Source organism: Pseudonaja textilis, chromosome 1, assembly GCF_049901715.1.
Source record: "Pseudonaja textilis isolate UNSWEBS1 chromosome 1, rPseTex1.2, whole genome shotgun sequence".
Lineage (NCBI taxonomy): Eukaryota > Metazoa > Chordata > Lepidosauria > Squamata > Elapidae > Pseudonaja > Pseudonaja textilis.
In genome coordinates, this window is record NC_141990.1 from 328,703,568 (window position 1) to 328,723,590 (window position 20,023).

The following is a 20,023-nucleotide window of genomic DNA, read 5'->3' on the forward strand; positions in this document are numbered from 1 at the left end:
CAAGCTGGGCCTCCAATAGCAGACATTTGTGTGTATGTGGGCACACGTATGGCCTAGGTGCAACTTTGATTAGGGGGGCAATTTGAATATTTACTATTTAAGCTCTCTCTTTCTCTCTGCGGTTTTGCAGCACCTTCAGGTCTGACAATTTTCATTCCTTTTTTGTGAACTTAGTTAACCCAATAGCTCTTTCAGAGGGGCAGCTGGCACCTTCAGCACATACAGGTAGTCCTCGACTTACAACCACAACAGACCCCAAAATTTCTGTTGCTAAGTCAGATGTTTGTTATGTGACTTTTTTTTTTGTCCCATTTCAAGACCTTTCGTGCAACATTTGTTTGGTGAATCACTGTAGCTGTTACGTTATTAACACGGCTCTTAAGTGAATCTGGCTTCCCCATTGGCTCTGCTTGTCAGAAGGTCACAAAAGCTGATCATGTGACCAAGTGACACTGCAGCCGTCATAAAGACGAGTTGGTTCCCCAGCCTCTGATCACGTGACCATGAGGATGCTGCAATACGTGTGAAAAATGGTCATAAGTCACTTTTTCCAGGGCTGTTGTAATTTCCAACAGTCACTAAATGAACTGTTGTAAGTCGAGAACTACCTGTACAGCAGTTGAGGCAGATCCTACTACTCGATTTCTGAGGATCTCAACAGTTTTGTCAAAACTTTCCTTTGATCTTATCCTAAACATCCTCCAGGCCCCGAACCAGGTCTATTTCCTTCTTGCACAAGTTCTCAGCACGAAGCCTAAATTAGTGTGAATTCATTACCTCTTCACTAGCATCGGCCCTGCCTGTGAAAACAGCATGCAAATATAGGGCTTCTCGATCTCACTTTGATTATTATTTATCTAGTCCAAGGAGGATTATACCATATCTTGTTTCAAGATGTACATTGCGACTGTAAACTGCATTTTCCCTTCACTAAACCCTTTACATGCCTTTGGTACAAATGGCATTGGGCTTTGTGAACTTGCTCAAGGCATGCTATGCAAATTACAGATAATTACCATCAGTGTTTTGAAGATCTGAGGATTTAATCCTCCTCAAGCACACACATTGTTTTGTGTCTGTTCAGAACCCACATACGTGCAGGTGCTACTTAACAGTTTTAAAAATCCTCCATGCCTGATGACTGTGGTGATGTATGTGTCCTTGAAGGGGTCCCCCCCGCCCCCTTGGTGACAATATGGTCTTCCTCCATGATGGGTTTGGGTATTTATTTTTTACTTCACAATCTAACTTACAGCTTTGGTCTCTGATAACTCTAGTATTATTTATTTGCTTGTTTGTTTGTTCATTAAACTTCTGTGCTGCCCATTTCCCTGATACAACAACTCTGGGTAGCTTACAATGTGTAATAAAAAGTTTTAAAAAAAATACTGGAAAACAATTAAAATTAGAAAAATTGAATAGAAAAGCTTAAATGCCAAAAACTAAAATGATGGGCAAGCAATTTCATTCCTAAAACAGCTAAGCCTTGGTTGTCAACCCCCAACATAGCAAGCCCCTCTCAAGGCCCCAGTCCAAAGGGCAGAGAGACGTTTTTGGGCCCTTCCCAAAGGTCAGGAGTGTGGGGGTGGACCTCACCTCCAATGGGAGAATGTTCCAGAAGGTGGAGACCATAGCAGAAAGGCTGTCCTTCTGGACCCTGCCAGCCAAAATTCTTTGGTCAACAGGTTCCGAAGTAGGTGCTTTCTGCAAGAGTAATAGTAATAGTAATAGTACTGGTAGTAATAGTAGTAGTAGTAACAATAGTAGTATTCTATACTAACAGATCTGACTGATTCCCTCGGTTGAGCCAAGGCCAGATAGTAATGCTGCCTGCTAAGGCTTAGCTGTTTTAGAAATGAGATTTCAAGAACAGAAGGACAAATCTCAGTCCCAATAGATAACAGATTAAATAACAGATTAAAAAGAAGAGTTGGAAGGGACCTTGTAGGCCATCTAGTCCAACCCCCCCACCCAAGCGGGAGACCCTACACCATTTCTGACAGATAGCAGTCCAATCTCTTCTTGAAAGTCTCCAGTGATGAAGCTGCCACAACTTCTGAGGGCAAGGTAACCAACCTCCTCCCCAATGCCGTGTCATCATTTTTAATTCATTAAGAATAATAGCTTAGAACAAAGCTATGTCATTTTAAAAATACTTCAGGGCCTTATTTGAAAGTAAAAATAACTGATGACAGGACCAAACACAAAACAAAACAGAACATAAGAACAATGGTGAGTCTTTCAATCAAGTCTGAAAATGGAATTGTGGGTCCAAGACTGAGATGGTACAATATGGTTTAAATCTGTGTTTGTTTGTTTCAAATTTGGCAACTTCAAAATGAGTAGACTTGACTTACCAGAATTCACGGTGGCTGGTGAATTCTGTGAGTTGAAGTCCACTCTTCTTAACATTGCCAAGTTTGAAAAAACACACTAGCTTAAACTTTGTTGTTTAGGGAGTCTGGAAATCCCAAGGCATTTGGAGAACACCAGGTTGGAGAAATCTGGTTTTAAGTATACCATTTAAGAAAATATACTTTTTTTTTTCTAGGTCTTGTGATGACTGAGCAAAAACACCGAAGAGCTTGGGGAACTGCTTGGTTGCATGGGTATTTCAAATAACCTGCCATGCCGTTCCTCCTTGGACCCAGGGAGCCATGAACAGAGAAGCATAAGGGACTATCCTTACCACAAGACCAAAAAAAAATAAAAAATGACAGGAGTTATAATCCTGGCAGTTCCTTACCGGTCCTGGTTGTTGATTGGATGGGTCACAAGCCAATGAGACGAGGTCTTTCAGAGGGTCCTGTGGGTTCAGATGAGGCGGGTACCTTATGGCTGTGTGCGGGAAATAGGTGGAGGCCGCCTGGGGCAGGATCGAAGTGGTGGGAAAGTGCAGCGCAGAGGAGGGGTGGGGACTTCGAGAGATACCTGCAGAAGGTGAGAGAGAGAGAGAGAGAGAGAGAGAGAGAGAGAGGAAACTGGGCGGCCTTCATCAACAGCACACAATCCAGACCCTTCTGCTCCCAGGCATCTCTACAGAAACAATTAGAAGGGCCTTCCTCCATCTTCCTCCTCCTCCTTCTGGAGCAAGCAAACATCTACCTCCTTCCCCCTCTCCAACCTCCCTGGGCAAGTCAACAAACCCTACAGGACTCTCTCACTCCCATTCATCTTTAGATCATGTACTGGATGTTAAGGTAAGGGGCCCAAGTGCCACCAACACTATCCTCTGGGGGGCAACATCTGGCCTTTGGCCACACAGCCAAAACTGTACTCAGTTCCCACAAAATTTCACTAATAGCTTCAGAAAGGCAGCAGCGGCACCTCCTTTGACTTACCGCATGAGCACTAAATCCCAAACTTCCTAGAATTCTGTTAAATCTTTACAAGTGTGGCTCTGCTGGCCTAAGTTTTAAAACCTAATCACTTTTTTGTTTGCTTTTTGCAATTAAGTCACTTTTGGGGGGGGGTCGGGGGAGGGGGGGCTTTTCACATGCAACTTTTACTGGGAAATTTTCAAGAGAATTTAAGTTGCCTGATACACTGCTGAACTGTTTCTTTCTTAATTTCCACAATTAGTAGCACTCTGAAGAATTCTGGAAAAAAAAAAAGCTGAAATGATCTGCAAAAATCCTATTCCACCCTATCCTGTGCCAGAAAGCTTCATTCCCTAATTTGATTAACATGTTGATGGGAGCTGTAGTGCAACACATCTGGAGGGCAGGTTGAAGAAGGCTGTCATTAATTTGGGCAATTCATCTGAGTTCTATAATAAAAACTATCCACTTGGTCTGCAGACAGGGTTAAATTCAAAAGACTCTAAACAAATGTAATATTATAGATGGAAAAGAAAAAGTTGGACATAATGCAAAAATTATAGAATTGGAAGGGACCTTAGAGATCTTCCAGTCCACTTCCCTGCCTCAAATAACTATACGACCAGAATTCACTCATTTCTGCAAGAGATCCAGTTTTCTTCTCATTTTGACAACTAAAATGTTAGCTGCATGTTCAAGTAGTCCTCAGTTTATGACTCTTCATTTAACACGGTTTGATGGCTTTGCAAAAGTGACCTGTTCTCAATGTTCTGACCGTCACATTACCTCAATGGTCATTTGATCACAATTTGGGCCTTTGGTCACTGGTTCCTACTTAATGATGGTTGCATTGATTGCGGTTTGCAACTTTCCAAGCCAGCTTCTGACAAGTAAAGTTAGCTGCAGAAGCCAGATTTGCTTGACTCCTATGTGATTCACTTAATCACCACACGAATTGCTTAACAACTGTGGTAAAAATTATTGTAAAATAATTTTGTAAAACAATGTCTCGCCTCATGATTGCATCGCTTATCAAAATTCTGTTCCTCATTGTGGTCATAAATTGAAGACTATCTGTGTAAGCGCGGTGGCGCAATGGTTATAGTGCAGTACTGCAGGCTACTTCTGCTGTCTGCTGGCTGCCTGCAATCTGGCAGTTCGAACCTCACCAGGCTCAAGGTTGACTCAGCCTTCCATCCTTCTGAGGTTGGTAAAATGAACGAGATGGTTGGGCGTAATAGGCTGACTCTGTAAACCACTTAGAGAGGGCTGTAAAGTACTGTGAAGCAGTATATAAGTCTAAGTGCTATTGCTATAAGCAGTGGAGGAATAGTTTAGTTAGCAGTCTTGCCCTTTTCCTGTAGTTCACAAAGGCAATTTTCTCTTTATTTGAAATGTGGCATGGATAAAGTCATATATTATGTGCACATTCATCACTGCCTTGAGGTTTCATTTTCATTTCTTTGTTTTGTTTTTTAGGTGCAAATACTTCTGGAAATTGAGAAAAGGGTGGTTCCCTGAAGACATAACAAGCACCTACCAGTTAGGGCTGTGTGCACAGCTGGATTCTGTTACAGAGTTCTGGGATAATTTCTTCCCAGAGTTAGATCTCTGAAAGGAACAGCTCCGTTTTTGCTGATTGCAGCAAGGAGGCTTCCAAAGCAATCTTTTCCTCTAATAAAGTTATATTTATCTTAACTCAGGCAGTTTCCTTTGATGGGGGCTGACCTATGCTAGCATTAGCTGCTGAATCTAGTATATTTTTGAACTCTTCCAGAACTATCGAATCTTCCATCCCATCTCCTAAAAGCATTCTGGCAATTGTTGCTTGGGAAGATTAATAGCAACTCTCCCTTGGAGAACTTCTGACAATGCAGCTTCTTCTCCTCTCGTCCCCACATGTTGCTGAACTGCCATTCTTAGGAAGGAGGAATTAGCAAGCAACCCTTTTTATAATTAGATCCCTGAGACCTATGCCTACCCACAGGCTGTTCTAAAAATGGCAAACAGGCAGAACATGGGAAGGAAGAAAAATGAGGATTTTTGAATGGATGAGGAATTATTAGAAAAAGAAGCACAATGAGGAGACGCTCATTTCTGATGAATATCCAAGGAGATATTTAAAAATAAGTAACATTATTAAAACTATCAGAGTCCCCTCCTATACACTTGGAAATAGTAAAATAAGGATTCTGTATCAGGTTCGCATAATAATAACCATCATCCTTGCCCTTTGTAAAGCAGCTTACATACCACTGTGTACGGCAATGACAGGACGGTGATGCTGAGTGAACAGCCGGGGTGAAGTGTCCTGCGGAGATGGGCTGTTGAAGGGAGACTTGTCCATTTCTGTCTTTTTCACAGTTGGAGAGATGCCTGAAGAAGAGATGCGAGGAAGAGGCATGTTACAATGTCATTGAGACAGTTGGTTGCTGACATCAATATGCCCTCCAAACCAGTATTTCTCAACTGTGGTCCTTTTAAGGTGGATGGACTTCAACTCCCAGAATTCCTCAGCCAGCAAAGTCCACCCATCTTAAAGAGGCCATGGTTGAGAAACACAGCTATAAATCAGGGGTTCCCAATCTTGGCAACTTTTAAGACGTGTGGATTTCAACTCCCAGAATTCCCCAGCCAGCCATTGGTGGGGAATTCTGGGAATTGAAGCCCACACATCTTAAAGTTGTCAAGATTGGGAACCCCTGATTTAAACTATATTTCTGTTCTTTCTATACAGTTTGGAACTATCCTTTAACTATATAGCAGCCATGTTCTTCAGAGACCTAACCAATGAAAAAATGTTAGCTTTTATGAGTCATTAGCATCATTTACGGCAGTGCCCTGGACATCCCAGCTATAAAAAGGGACCAGGTGTTTTTCATGCAGCACAGTTCATGTATGTGACTTAGTTCTATCAAGCATATCTTGTTCTTTGTCACTTGGCATTATTCTTTCCCATGTCTGTGTAGCTCTCTCCTTACGGCTCATCGGTGCTGAGCCACTATGAGCAGATTCCGTTCAAGATTTACCTGCAGAAGTTTTTTCTATTTTCATTTGTGACACATTGATAGAATGGAGTTTGCTCCTAGGTAAGTTGTCTGGTGAATCTTACAGATGGGCTTCTATCCTTGCCTATAAATATCAAAGCCCACCCCCCCACGGTGCATGTCTGCAACAGGATGCAGTTAATCTCTATCTGCTGGCTCAGATTTATCTGGGACAGTTGGTTTAGTCCACGCCACTAAAAGGTTTAGTCCTTTCTCAGACACTCATTTGGAAGGATTTTACAGAACATCCAGGACAGGATTGAAATTAAATCTCTTCTTGCAAAGCATTTAGACATGTTTCTACTTGGGGAAAGAATAGGTGGGCATACACCCCCCCTTTTAATTCTTTACCTAAATGAAGGCAAATAATAACCGCAACAATATTGCAATGTTTATTGATCGTTAAGCCAACTGATCAATTATTTTTTTAAAAAATCACTTTTAAAAGAGGAAAAATAAAATATTCTAATTAGACAGCAATGCTTTTATTTTTTTAAAAAACCCAATTTATAATATCTGCAAATGGAAAACATTTTCTCAAATGAGCACAGAACCACCAAAAAGCCAGATTCAGTTAATGACTGCAGTGATTCATTTAATAACTATGGCAAAAAAAAGGCCATAAAACTGGGCTCAATTAACTTAACAATTACCTTCTTTAGCAATGGAAGTTTTGGCCCCAATTGTGGTCATAAGTCGAGGACTACTGTAGACAGCTTTCAGAAGCAGCCCTGCTACAAAGAGTTAATAAGTGCTTATCCCCAGGATTTCCATGTATTGGTCCAACCCTTTCTTGAAGTCATCCAAGCTAGTTAGCAGCACAGCAGTTCATCAGCAATATTTTCTCAGTATGCATCAGTTAAAATATTATATATTAAAAAATAATCTTGATGTAATCAGACTGTATGTATAATCATATAAAGATAGTTTATATATGTATATAAAAGGTGGGTGCTGAGAAGGGGAAAAAACAAACGGAAGTTGTATACATTAAATTAGTAACCCTCTGATTCTGGAATTTAGCCTCAATATTATTCTACTTGATTCAGAATTAATCCTATATTGTTAGTGAGATTGATTGTGCTCTCCTGCAGACTGTGTTTTTTAAAATGACTTTAATAGTCTTTTACTGTTTTTAAACTATTATTCTAGATATTTTGGGTTATTATGTTGCATGGTTTCATGTTTTCAAATTCTGTACACAGCTCAGAGTTACATGTGTGAGATGGTGGCTGTATAAATTTACCAAATAAATACATAAAGATTAAAATACAGTAGATAACACATTCCCAAATGACAAGGTAATGGAATTAGAAGAAAATTAATTTTCCTCACTCTTCAGAGAAAGTTGTAAAAATCAGAATGATTTGTTGATTTGATGGCTAAATATTTCCAAGTTATTAGCTATCAATACAGTACTTCTGGTTGTTATCTCTATATTCAGTATTTCAGACAGATCTTCAACAAGTACACTGGGTGTCTTTTGTGCTGTCTGAGCTTGGTTGTTTTCTTACAGACGTTTTATTACCAAACTAGGTAACATCATCAGTGTCACCTAGTTTGGGTAATGAAACATCTGCAAGAAAACAACTAAGTTCAGAGAGGACCCCTCATTTGAACCCTGAGCTCCAAATATTCTCCTTTGTGGGAACCAATTATACTTTTCACGTGATTGATGGCAGCTCCTGGGGACCTGGCCCTGAAACTAGGAAAACAGGAAGCCAATGGAAATGCTAAATATTCTGCAAATGTCTCAAAGGTGCTTCCCCCACCCCCCAAAGGCAACTGGACTGGTGTTTCCCTCCCCCTCACCTCGAGGAAATAGAAAAAAAGACTTCTCTTCCAAGAAGGTTCATCAGTTGTGACTGGATGGTGGGGCAATGGAAAGATAGGAAGGATAGAACTTATCCTTCCAACATCCCTCCCCTGCCGCTAGCATCATCCAGTCACAACCATCACAACTTCTTTGATGAGAAGCAAAATGTCTTCTTCTTCAGGGAAAAAAATAGTCCAGTTGCCTTTTGAAAAAAAAAGAAATACCTTTGAAACAGCTATGATCTGGATGTCTGAGGAATCTCCATAGACATTTATTCCGCAAAGGCATTTGAACTTGTATCTCCTGCACACTTACTCCCTTCCATGTCCTCCGTCCAGTTGCGGCTGCTACTTGTGGGGGAGCTGGGGGAGGTATAGTATTCACCCCCAGGGCTGGTATCCAGATCATCCTCCATAGATCCTGACTTGTGCCGTTTACTCCTTATGAGGAAAAAAAGGAGAGACGTGGTTTTAATAGCAGTTTAAAATCTAAGAATAACAGCCATCATTATCTAACATCTCTTCGAAAGCAGCATAACCATGACAGTCCTCGACTTACAACCATAACTGAGACCCAAATTTCTGCTGTTAAGTGAGGCGTTTGTCCAGTGGTGGGATTTAAACTTTTTTACTACCGGTTCTGTGGGCATGGCTTGGTGAGCGTGGCAGGGGAAGGAGACTGTAAAATCTCCAGTCAGAGGTGGGATTTGCTGGTTCTCCGAACTACTCAAAATTTCCACTACCGGTTGTTCAGAACTGGTCAGAACCTGCTGAATGCCACCTCTGCATATGTCCCATTTTACAACCTTTCTCACCACAGTTGTTAAGTGAATCGCTGCAGTTGATAAGTTAGTAACACAGTTGTTGACTTAATCTGGCTTCCCCGTGGATTTTGCTTGTCAAAACATTTCAAAAGTTGATCACATGACAGCAACAGTCATAAGTATGAACCAATTGCCAAGCATCTGAATTTTGATCAGCATGACCATGGGGCTATTAGAAAGGTCGTAAGTGTGAAAAATGATCAGAAGCCACTTTTTTCAGTGTCGTTGTAGCACTAAATGAACTTGGTAAGTTGAGGACTACCTGTATAGCTACCATGAAGGGCAATAGCTATCAAAGAAGCTAAATTTTGAAAGGAACTTCCTCCTTTTTATACTTCATTGCTCTGGGTAATAATTCACTAAGTCCAAGAATGTAGGATATCTCTGAGGAGCTTTACATGGTGAAATATGATTCCAAAGAGAGGCAAATGAGGTTAGAAAACCAAGGCAAAGTAAACAAACTGCAATTATTCCCTTAACACAGTCCTAGCATTTTGGTGGAAGGAAAAATAAAAAGAGAAGAGAAGATGGAAGAAGTTTTGAAGGACAGGAGTTTTTAGGAGACAGCCAGGGCACAAGAATTAAAAGAAGAAAAGAATTGTTTTAAGGGACAGGAACAAAAGACAGAACAATGACATATTGGGATATATCAGTGAAGTAATAAAAAGAAAAAGGTCATGGAAAGTTCCAGAGGCATCTAGGGGGTCAAGAATGCCAAGATGGCAACTGTGATCATGTAATGAATAGAATAACAGAGTTGGAAGGGACCTTGGAGGTCTTCTAGTCCAGCCCCCTGCTTAGGCAGGAAACTGACTAAAGTCACACCATTTTTTTCTCCGGGAGTTTGTGGATTAGGAGTTTGTACAAGATCTGGGGGTGAGTAGCAAACCAGGGTAGGGAATGAAGGAAGGGCATTACAAAAGGTAAGAGCATATTATCCCCCCTAGTTGAACAATGACTAATCTATTGCAACAATATTAGTTTCCCCCTTTGCAAAGCAGGTCTAGAATGTCTACATCTAGGATCCCTCCTTAGTTGTGCTTTTGTCATTTGTTCTTTTTAATTCACTTTTTTAATGTTCTTGTCTAGTTTTGTTTTGTCTCTGTTGATTTTTTTTTTCTTTTGGATTTTGTATTCTAATTGTCTGAATAAAATAAAAATTGATTAAGAACACAAAAGGTAAGAGTGCTCACAGCAGGTCAGAGCTACAGAGGAAAGAAAACTTTTTTCTAATTAAACAGTGACAGCATTCCTAAAGGCTGAGATGGTCGCATTTTGGGCTTATTGAGTATGTCACCCAATGATCACCTTTACAATTTCAGTTCTGATCCCAAGAGCACGGGAGAAGTGGTTGTTTCAATGATACAGAAAGAGCTGTCGAAGATTCCACCTCCCGCTTTCTCAAGCAATTTGCATCCCAGATGTTTGAGACATGTGGATGTGATGTGGTTGAATAAGTCAGGATCATGATTCAGGTTGTTTAAAAAGTCAGAAAGGAAGGAGAAAATTGAGGCATGAAAGCTACAGCCTCCTAGCTTGAAACCCTACTTTTTACCTTAGTTAGAAGAAAGACTGCATTACATCAAAATCAGAAAAACAGAATAACAGAGTTGGAAGGGACCCTGGAGGTCTTCTAGTCCAACCTGCTGTTCAAGCAAGAGATCCTATACCATTCCAGACAAGTGTAATGTAAAAATCATACATTGTCTGCAAATACAGGAAATCCTTGACTTACAACAGTTCGTTTAGTGACTGTTTAAAATTACAGTGGCACTGAAAAAAAAGTGACTTGCCACTGTTTTTCACACTTACAAACACTGTAACATCCCCATGTTCATGTGATCAAAATTTGGGCGCTTGGCAATTGGCTCATATTTATGACAGTTGCAGCATCCCAGGGTCATGTGATCGCCTTTTGTGACTTTCTGACAATCAGAGTCAATGGGGAAATCAGGTTCACTTAACAAATGTAGCAATTCATTAACAACTGTGGCAAGAAAGGTCATAAAATGGGGGCAAAACTCCCTTGACAATTGTCTCATTTAGCAACAGAAATTTTGGGCTCAATTGTGGTCGTAAGTCGTAGACTACCTGTAACTCGGGTGTCAAATCCAAGGCCCACAGGCTGGATCCAGCCTGCAGTGTGCTTAGATCTGGCCCACAGGGCCACCCTTGAAAAAAAACAAAGGACTGGTCCATGGTGCCTCTGCCAGCGAAAACAGGCTCCCAATCTCCGTTTTCGGCTGGGACAGACTCCTGCAACCCTTTGCCAGTGAAAACAGAGCTCCGGAGGGCCGGTTTTTGCTGGCAGAGGGTTGCAAGAGGCCGCCCCAGCCGAAAATGGAGATTGGGAGCCTGTTTTCACTGGTAGAGCACTCGGGCCACCACAGGTACCCAATACTACTGAAGTCAATCTGGCCACGCCCACCATGGCCACACAACCACACACCCCCGAGGTCAAACTCAACCTTGATGTGGCTCTCAATGTAATAAAATTTGACACCCCTGCTATAACTAGAAAATAATTTCTAGTTACAAGAAATAGCTGGACAAAACCCCTAATTCTTGAAGACCCACCCCCACTTTCTGGATATCAACCAATTTTGGGTGACCTGGCAACCTTCCAATTCCATCTGTTGCATCTTCAGTAGGGTAAAAGTTTTATTCCATAAATAAACACACACACACACACACACACACACACACACACACCAAGGTAGTTTAACACATATTCACAGAGGGAGGGGGGGGGGGAAGAAGGAAAGGGATGGAGAGAGGGAGAGTGTTTAGACTTACCCACTGGAGGAAGTGCTGGGGAGCGTCCGCCTCATCCCTGTACTTGAGGGATTCAGGTCATATGCTAAGTGCCCTTGCAACTCTCCCAAAGAGAAATTTGGACCTGTGCCTGTCACCACTGGTGCTGTGAATGACAGAGGCAGAAGAACCATCAGTAGTAGCAAAGGCTAATAAGTGATTCATAAAACAATGATTCGGGATGGAATTTTCTGCTTCCATCAGTGGTGCTCTGTCAGAGATGATGGCATTGTTTCTCAACTATGGCATCCTTAAGATGTGTGGACTTCAACTCCCAGAATTCCCCAGCCAATACAACTGGCTGGGGAATTCTGGGAATTGAAGTCCATATATCTTAAAGTGGTTGAGTTTGAGAAACACTGAATTAGTCTGTCGGGTGGAAGTGGGGAATTCTGGGAGTTGAAGTCCACACATCTTAAAGTAGTCAATAGAAACATTGGATTATGGAATGAAGTGACCTGATACGTACGTATGTATGTATGTAACAATTAGAACTGAAGATGCTTCTTAGATGAGAAGCAAAAGTTTTCAAAGGAAAAAAAAACAAGTCCAGTTGCCTTTTTGAAAAAGGCACTTTTGGGACAACCGTGAACCTGGATGATTGAGAATCTCCATAGACATCAGACTCTTGTCTATAGATTACACTGAATAAATTCACAATGCTTTTGAACTCTATGCTGGCTCCTGGTTTCGAGTGCCTGAAAGTAACTCCACTTGCCTGGGTTCAGATTCAGCTTGTTTCCTCACATCCAGAACCCAACAGCCTATAGACAAAATTTCAACAGTAGAGCCAGCTTGAGCATCATCACTACCTTGATGGTAACCCCTGTCTGAACCAACAGATAACTTTTCCCAGCAGCTGGGAAATAGATATTAAAAGTAAAAATATTATAATTTTGGTAGAAATCTATTAACATTTACAATGAAAAAGAATAGATTAACAGTGTGGAAAAATTAGCAAATCTTACTCATAGCTGCATTTTAAACAATATAATGTAACTGACAGAAGTGAGAATTAAATAGGGAAAAAAGACTAATAAGGATACAAGCTACTCACTCCGGGAAACTTGAATAAGTTCTGTGACACTGAACACACCTGACGTAACAAAATTCTCTTGAAAATCTGCTGCATCTGCAAAAGAGATTTTGAACTCATTCAGAAACTGCTCCAATAATCAGGTTTTTTTTCCCTCAATTGTTCAATGTTTTCAGTGTCAGGTTTTGACTTAGAGAAAGAAATTCCGTATACTATAAATCAGGTAATTAGCATATAATCCTAAATATTCTAGACTGGGTACTTTTCAAACTCTTTTCTCCATTTATCATTTATCCATTTTTTTAGACCAGAAAGAACAAGAGTCTATGAAAGCAGCCAGCCAAAGAAGTTTGACCCTAAAATAATTTAACATTATATAACAGCCACTGGCTATGTCAGTTTTGGATGACGGAATAATAGTTTTAACAGCATGAGGTTGAAGAGGCCTTTATGTAAAAAGTACCCAATTGAAGTGATTTTTACAAGCTGGCTGTCAGTCCCCTTCTGAAACGCATTTATGCTTTTACTAATGTCTGTATTTAACAGTGACATGATTGACTTTATTGATAGGTTTTCTCGTTTGTCTATCCATCTTAAAGTTGCCAAAGTTGAGAAACACAGATTTAGAGATTTGCTGACTGAGGCTGGTTGAGAATGTTCATTCCACGTTATCCTCAAGGCTGTGGTGAAGTCTGATTTGGTTTGGAATAAATCAGGTGGGTTTTTTTTTTTAACTAAATTGAGAAGGTGGGAAGAGACAGAAGAGGACTCCAAACCAATCCTATTTCTAAGCCTGCCTTGAGGTGCTTCTCCATTACTAATTCATTTCCTGATTGGATCAGCCCTTGATCCTTCCATCAGTCTGTTCCAGGGTACCATCCCACCTAATTCTTTCAGGATTTGTATTGCAATTTCAGGGAACCGCAGACGGACAGCCTCATACATGCACCCACACCTTTCCTCTGTCCTTTTTTTGCTGTTGCTCACCCAGTGTGATTATGGGTTTACTATCCTCTTGGTCAGAACCGATTCCTGTCCTGGGACTGCTGCTTTGATCTGAATCTGAAAAGAAAAGAATTGTGCATTACATTTTACAGCTTTACACAACCAAGGCCTACAACACATATATATTTGTCTTCTTTTGGGGTTTTCCCTCCCCGTCCTCCCAAAAGTTGCTTTCCATAACTGAGAAGTTTAGACTAGCATCCAGGGCTGGCTGACCAAAACACAATGTCAGAATTTCTTCAGACAAAGTGGGGTGGCTTTTTCAGACAGCCACTAATTTTGGGAGGCAAGAACATGCATTCGGGAGTTAGTTTTAATGTTATATTTTTGCTGTAAGGGAAAACAATTTGTGTAAAGTTGGGGAAGGGGTCGTCAGGTCTCCTGCCTGATAAATCTCGTATAACCTGTGTGATTTTCATACTAGATACTTTGACTTAGAACATAGAACATAGAATCATAAGGCTGGAAAGGACCTTGGAGGTCATCTAGCCCAACTCCCTGCACCCTTATACCATCCCAGTCAAGTGTTGACTAGTTCAATTTTGAAAATCTCTAGTGATGGAGTACCCATAACTCCAGGAAGCAATCTATTTCATTGATTAATTGTTCTGTCAGAAAATTTCTCCTTACTCCTACATTGCATCTCTCTTTGACAAGCTCCCACCCATTACTTCTGTCCTCTCGTGCTTTGGGGCCAAGCCCCTCTTCTCTGTGTGAGCCCCTCTTGAGTGATGGCAAAGGAAGGTCAGTGGCTGGGTCACCTCAGGCCACTAAGCACACCTCTTGGTACTAGCAATCTTTGCGAAGACCCTCAGCCTTCCTTCATCAAGGTAAAGATGAACAGAGGCCGACCACAAGTCCAGGCCCTACTAGGTTGCTACGGCAACCGCCAAACACTAATGGGCGCTTGGAGTAATGTAATTTTTGCAGTAACGGCTGCCCTCCTCCCCATAATCAGCCCTCCCTTGACAGCACTCACTTCGCAGCCCGGGTGGGTGATTAACGAGCCGCCAATGCAGATGAAGCATCTCCCTCCTCGGCCTCCCTTCCCTTCCTCGGCTCTCAGCTATGCAGGCAACACCTGACCTCAGAACTCTGTTGGCGCCACTAAAGCCAGGCATGTGATGCCACTGAGGATCCTAACCCCGTGCTGTCTATTTGAGCATGATGAAATCAACGTTGCCCATTGATGCAATTCTTCCCCCGGAGAGATGGGGAACACGCATGGGACGGTCTTAGGCTGTATTAACTCTTCGTCCTGCAAGGTTGGGTAGAGATAGATTCTGTTGGGCCTCTAAGTAATTTGATACGGGGCAGCAATGAAGTTTCTGGCTCTGCTTTCAAGAGCAGCAATCTTTCCCGGAGAAATCAAGTTGCTGAAAAGGAATGCAAGTACTGGAACTTGCAAAGAGGGAGGGAGACACCAGAAAATAACTTTTGTGCAAAGGAATTCATTTTAGTATTTATTTGATTTGTCAATCACTTACAAGATACAGGTATAAGAATAAACATACTTTTGAATACATGAGATAGATACTTATAAGAAAAATAAAAAGAAACGATAGGACAGTGACGGTAGGCACGATTGGTGCGCTTATGCACGCCTCCTACAGATCTCTTAGGAAAGGGGTGAGGTCAATAGTAGACAGTCTAAGGTTAAAGTTTTTGGGGTTTGGGGAAGAAACCACAGAGTCAGGTAGAGTATTCCAGACATTGACCACTCTCTTGCTGAAGTCGTATTTCCTGCAATCAAGTTTGGTATGGCTAACCTTGCGTTTGCATCTATTGTGTGCTCTTGTATTGTTATGATTGGAGCTGAAGTTTGAAGTATTCATGTGGGCTCTTTGGTTCTGATCATGCTGAGAGACTCTTTTTCTTAATGCTGAAATCATGGGCTATTCCATGGGGCACTTTGGGGCGATTCCTGGAGTGGTGCCATCTCCCACTGTTCCTAGTGTCACCCTTCAGCAGCTGAGTTGATTTTCGTTGGGGCATCAGAGTCTGAAATCTCAAATTGCAGGGCTTCCATTTTGGATTTTGATACACCCCAATTCCATGGAATTGGTGGAAACTCCCACTTGGAATCGCCTCCCTAGTTCTGTGTCTTTTTCCTACTCTAAACTGTAATGCTTCCAAAATGCCATAAAATTCTCATAACTGCACTCCAGTGATTTTGCAGTGGTTTCTGCCTCTTCCTCCCGCCGCAAGGCCCCCTCTCCAAAACCTCATAGATGGCGAAAAAATGGTAAGAGATGAGGGGTTGATCATTTTTTAGCACACTTCTACCTGTGGCTAAAGGCAGAGGAAGTTGTAACTAGCCCTTGTTATTAAGGCTGTGGTGAATACGATTGGAAGCTGTTGAGAGAATAAATGCAGGGTTTGCAGGGTGATGAATGTGGCTGTATAAAAATGCCCATACAGGTAGTTCTTGACTTACGACAATTGAACCCAAAATTTCCATTGCTAAGCAAGGCAATTAACTAAGCTTCACCCTATTTTATGACCTTTTTTGCCACAGTTGCTAGGGGAATCACTGCAGTTGTTAAGTAAACCACGTGGTCGTTAAGCCAATCTTGCTTCCCCCTTGACTTTGCTTGTCAGAAGATGGCTGGGCAGGTTTCAAATGGTGATCTCATGATCCCAGAGGAGTGCAACTGTCATAAATACGTGCCAATTACCAAGCGGACGAATTTTAATCATGTGATCAAGGGGATGCCGTCATGCTTGTAAGTGTGAAAAACAGTCATAAGTCTCTTTTTTCAATGCCGTTGCAACTTGGAACGGTCACTAAACGAATGGTTGTAAGTCAAGGACTACCCGTGGTCTGTTCTCTGAGCCATTGTTTTGCAGCCAGATCTAGGTGGTAGATCAGAAGACTGTAGTAAAGAACAAAATAGAGCTTCTTTTAAGTTTGAAACTTGGCAATTACTCAGATGGTAGCAACTGACTAATATGCTGTCTGGGGAATTCTGGGAGTTGAAGTCCACACATCTTAAAGTCACCAAGGTTGGGAAAATCTGCATGTAGTCTTCTGAATGAAAAGCATACATTCTCCCCCTTATTCCAGCAGCATTTGCACTGCATCATTCTTGCAGAGGTCCCACTCTACCACGTCCAGCTAGTTCCCTTCTCCAAGGAAATGCACTTTGCACACAGTCAGGAGCCCTTTGTGCTCTCTGTTTGTAAGAACTTTTTTTAAACAGAGGGAAGAAATGCTGATGCTCGGGGTCGTACCCTCAAAAGGTATGACCCTTTTTCAAAACCATCCAGAAATTGGCAGGCTTAGACTAGGGGAGGTGATTAGATAACTCTGGAAGTTTCTTTGAACGTGACCAGTTCTGAATCAAAGGCAAGGGCTGAACCTCTCGACTTGAGGAAAGAGCTGGAGGGACTTGTGCAGACAGCAGGAGCGAAGGCCACTGAAACAAAACTCTCCTTTCTTCCACCCTTCCCACCTCCTGCTTTCCCTTCCCTCATCAGAAATACAACTCACGCCTCACATGGGCTGCATCCCAGAACTCCTCGTTCTCTCTCTCTCTCTCTCTCTCTTTCTGCTTTTCATCTTATCTAAAAATAATCAAGCTCTTTGGGCAGTCGGTGCAGACGCTGAGGTCAGCACTATAGGTTCCTACTAGCATCCTGGATTAGCCAACCCACCACCTCCTCCTTTCAATCGAGTCTCTTTTTACTTTGTCCCCATAGCACAAACACACACACGCATACACATCCCTCACTTTCTTATGCAGCAACCCTTGGCTATAATCCACACGTCCCTGAATATCCTTGATGCAGCCAGGAACATTTTAAAGTGTCTTTTTTATTATTCCACCCCCCACCCGTGTGTGTGTGTGTGTGTGTGTGTGTGTGTGTGTGTGTGTGTGTGTGTGTGTAAAGTGAGAGAGATGCTGAGCTGCTCCAGTTCACCTGACAAAGCCAATTTCTCCAAGATTCCAATACTTGTTTTATTACTATTCTTATGGTCTGCATACGGTATAATAACAGCAAAGTCATTCTATCTGCACAGGTGGTCCTCGACTTTTGACCACAATTGAACCCCAAATTTCTGTTGCTAAGCAATCGTTGAGTGAAACTTACTCCATTTTATGACTTACTTGCCACAGTTGTTAAGTGAATCACTGACGTTGTTAAGTTAGTAACACGATTAAGTGAATTTGACTACCCCAACATTTTTGCTTGTCAGAAGGTTGCAAAAGGTACTCATATGACCCCAAGACACTGCAATCATATAAATATGAGCCAGTTGCCCAGGATCCAAATTTTGAACATTTGACTACGGGATGCTGCAATGGTCGTAAGATGCTGTTTTAACTTTTAGCTGTCACTAAATGAACTGTGTTGTAAGTTGAGGACTACCTGTATAGATTTGCATGTTTGCCAAATAGAGCACCATCAGGAATATCACAATTCAGTTGTGAAAGGGTGGGGAAGAGAAGGTACACCACCCAGTAAGAGATAAGTGTGCTTAATGACCACAGAATCATACCAATATGTTACATAAAGATTTTGGATAAAAATATAGTTAGTGAATTGGAAATTAAAGTATTCCTTGTTTAGTGACAACTATTTGGACCATCAACGTGCATTATGTGAAGCAGTGGTTAAGTGAAACCGTGATGTGCTTCAGTTTTCCTTGACTTTGTCAACCTGCAAACATTGTAAATGCAAGGACTGGTCAAAAAGTTATTTTTCCATCACCATCATAACTGTAAAAGTTGCTATATAAGGCAGTTGCTAAATGAGGACTGACTTATACCATTGATGAGCCTTATTGTAGCTTTTAGAGTTCTTCTCATTGTACCACAGAAATTCAGTGGCCCTTCTTTTTTCTCAATTTATAAAGGCAAATCAGTCTTTTAATGTAGTTTAGGAGGGACTCCTTGCGCAACTGTTTACTTTTTAATTGTTTTCTGCTCTGCCCCATCCACAATAACGTCATAGTGCTCTTCCTGGCCAGAAAACAACAACAGTGTTGTCCATAAGGCTCTGAAAAAAAAAGCCAACCATGATTGAAAACCCACTTAAATCCCTTACTGTGGAAATCTATAAACATTATACAGTAGTGATGTAAAAGTGAGATCTTAAAGAAAGCACTAAACAACCAATCAAGCAAAAGATGAGCAAATGCTAAAATCAAGATTGTAAACAATAAGCTTGTATAAAATAAGTAAAACAAAGAAGGATAACAATCCCTTGATCCAAAAATTAGGGCAGAAGAAATTATTGAAAAACTTGTATAGTAGCAATATACAGTCAGTCATCGACTTAAAACAATTCATTTAGTGACTGTTTAAGTTATAATGATACTGAAAAAGGTGATGTATGAAAATTTTTTCACACTTACGACCACTGTAGCATCCCCATGGTCAAGTGATCAAAATACAGATGCTGGCAACTTACTCATATTTATGATGATTGCAGTGTTCTGGGGATATTTGATTACCTTTTGCGAACGTCTGACAAGGAAAGTCAATGGTAAACCCAGAATCACTCAACAGCTGTGTTACTAACTTAATACCTGCAGTGATTCATTTAACATCTGCAGCAAGAAAGGTCATAAAATGGGGCAAAACTCACTTAACAGCAGAAATTTTGGGCTCAATAGTCGAGCACTACCTATCTCATGATTTGGAAAATGCTCCCCATGGTGATGTCAGCATTTGGAATATTAAACTATACAAGGAGCCTCCCAGTTTCCTAAATTATGTTCAGAACAGACGAAGCAGAATGGAAGTCCCTTACACCCCAATTTCCCTCTGTGCATGAATAATGGATGAAGCATTCCTTTGCTGTTAGCAATACTTCTGAAATTCTTATCCAAACTGGCAAGGGCATTCAGTTTTCTTGCGCAGCTGAAGGGTCAAGCAGAACCCACTGACACCCCGTTTCTGAACTCTTCCTACCTGTGTGGTTGTGGTGGGGCATGTTACTATAGTTAGCATTGATGTGATAGGATCTCAGCAGCCCTGTAGGTAATTAAAATGTTGACCAAGTACCATGATACTTATACCATCCCTACATTCTTCAGCAGATAATTTATATTTATTTGTTTATTTATTTTATAAGCTGCCCATCTTACCTCAAGGTAACTCTGGGCCAGCTTACAATCATAAAATATAAAAACTATATAAAATAAAAACACAG

At 41.3% G+C, this 20,023-nt stretch overlaps 1 protein-coding gene and 1 long non-coding RNA gene across 14 annotated transcripts in view; both read right to left on the minus strand.

The window, feature by feature from the left end:
- LOC148128400 (uncharacterized) overlaps positions 1-20,023 on the minus strand; it is a 271,264-nt gene that overhangs the window by 120,774 nt on the left and 130,467 nt on the right. The gene's annotated exons all lie outside the window — the stretch shown is intronic.
- The window catches only part of NFIC (nuclear factor I C), a 184,663-nt gene that overhangs the window by 35,990 nt on the left and 128,650 nt on the right, over positions 1-20,023 (minus strand). For 3 of the 13 annotated variants that reach the window (XM_087922793.1, XM_087922791.1, XM_087922796.1), the window contains exons 3-9: positions 13,844-13,918; positions 12,878-12,952; positions 11,803-11,926; positions 8,499-8,623; positions 7,021-7,098; positions 5,574-5,696; positions 2,747-2,931 (exon numbers count right to left, since the gene is read on the minus strand). In XM_087922793.1, coding sequence (XP_087778919.1) covers positions 2,747-2,931; positions 5,574-5,696; positions 7,021-7,098; positions 8,499-8,623; positions 11,803-11,926; positions 12,878-12,952; positions 13,844-13,918 — 785 coding nt within the window. Of the gene's footprint in view, positions 1-1,596; positions 1,705-2,746; positions 2,932-5,573; positions 5,697-7,020; positions 7,102-8,498; positions 8,624-11,802; positions 11,927-12,877; positions 12,953-13,843; positions 13,919-20,023 lie in introns of all 13 variants that reach the window. The other 10 variants (XM_087922792.1, XM_087922795.1, XM_087922790.1 and 7 more) reach the window with 5 other exon arrangements.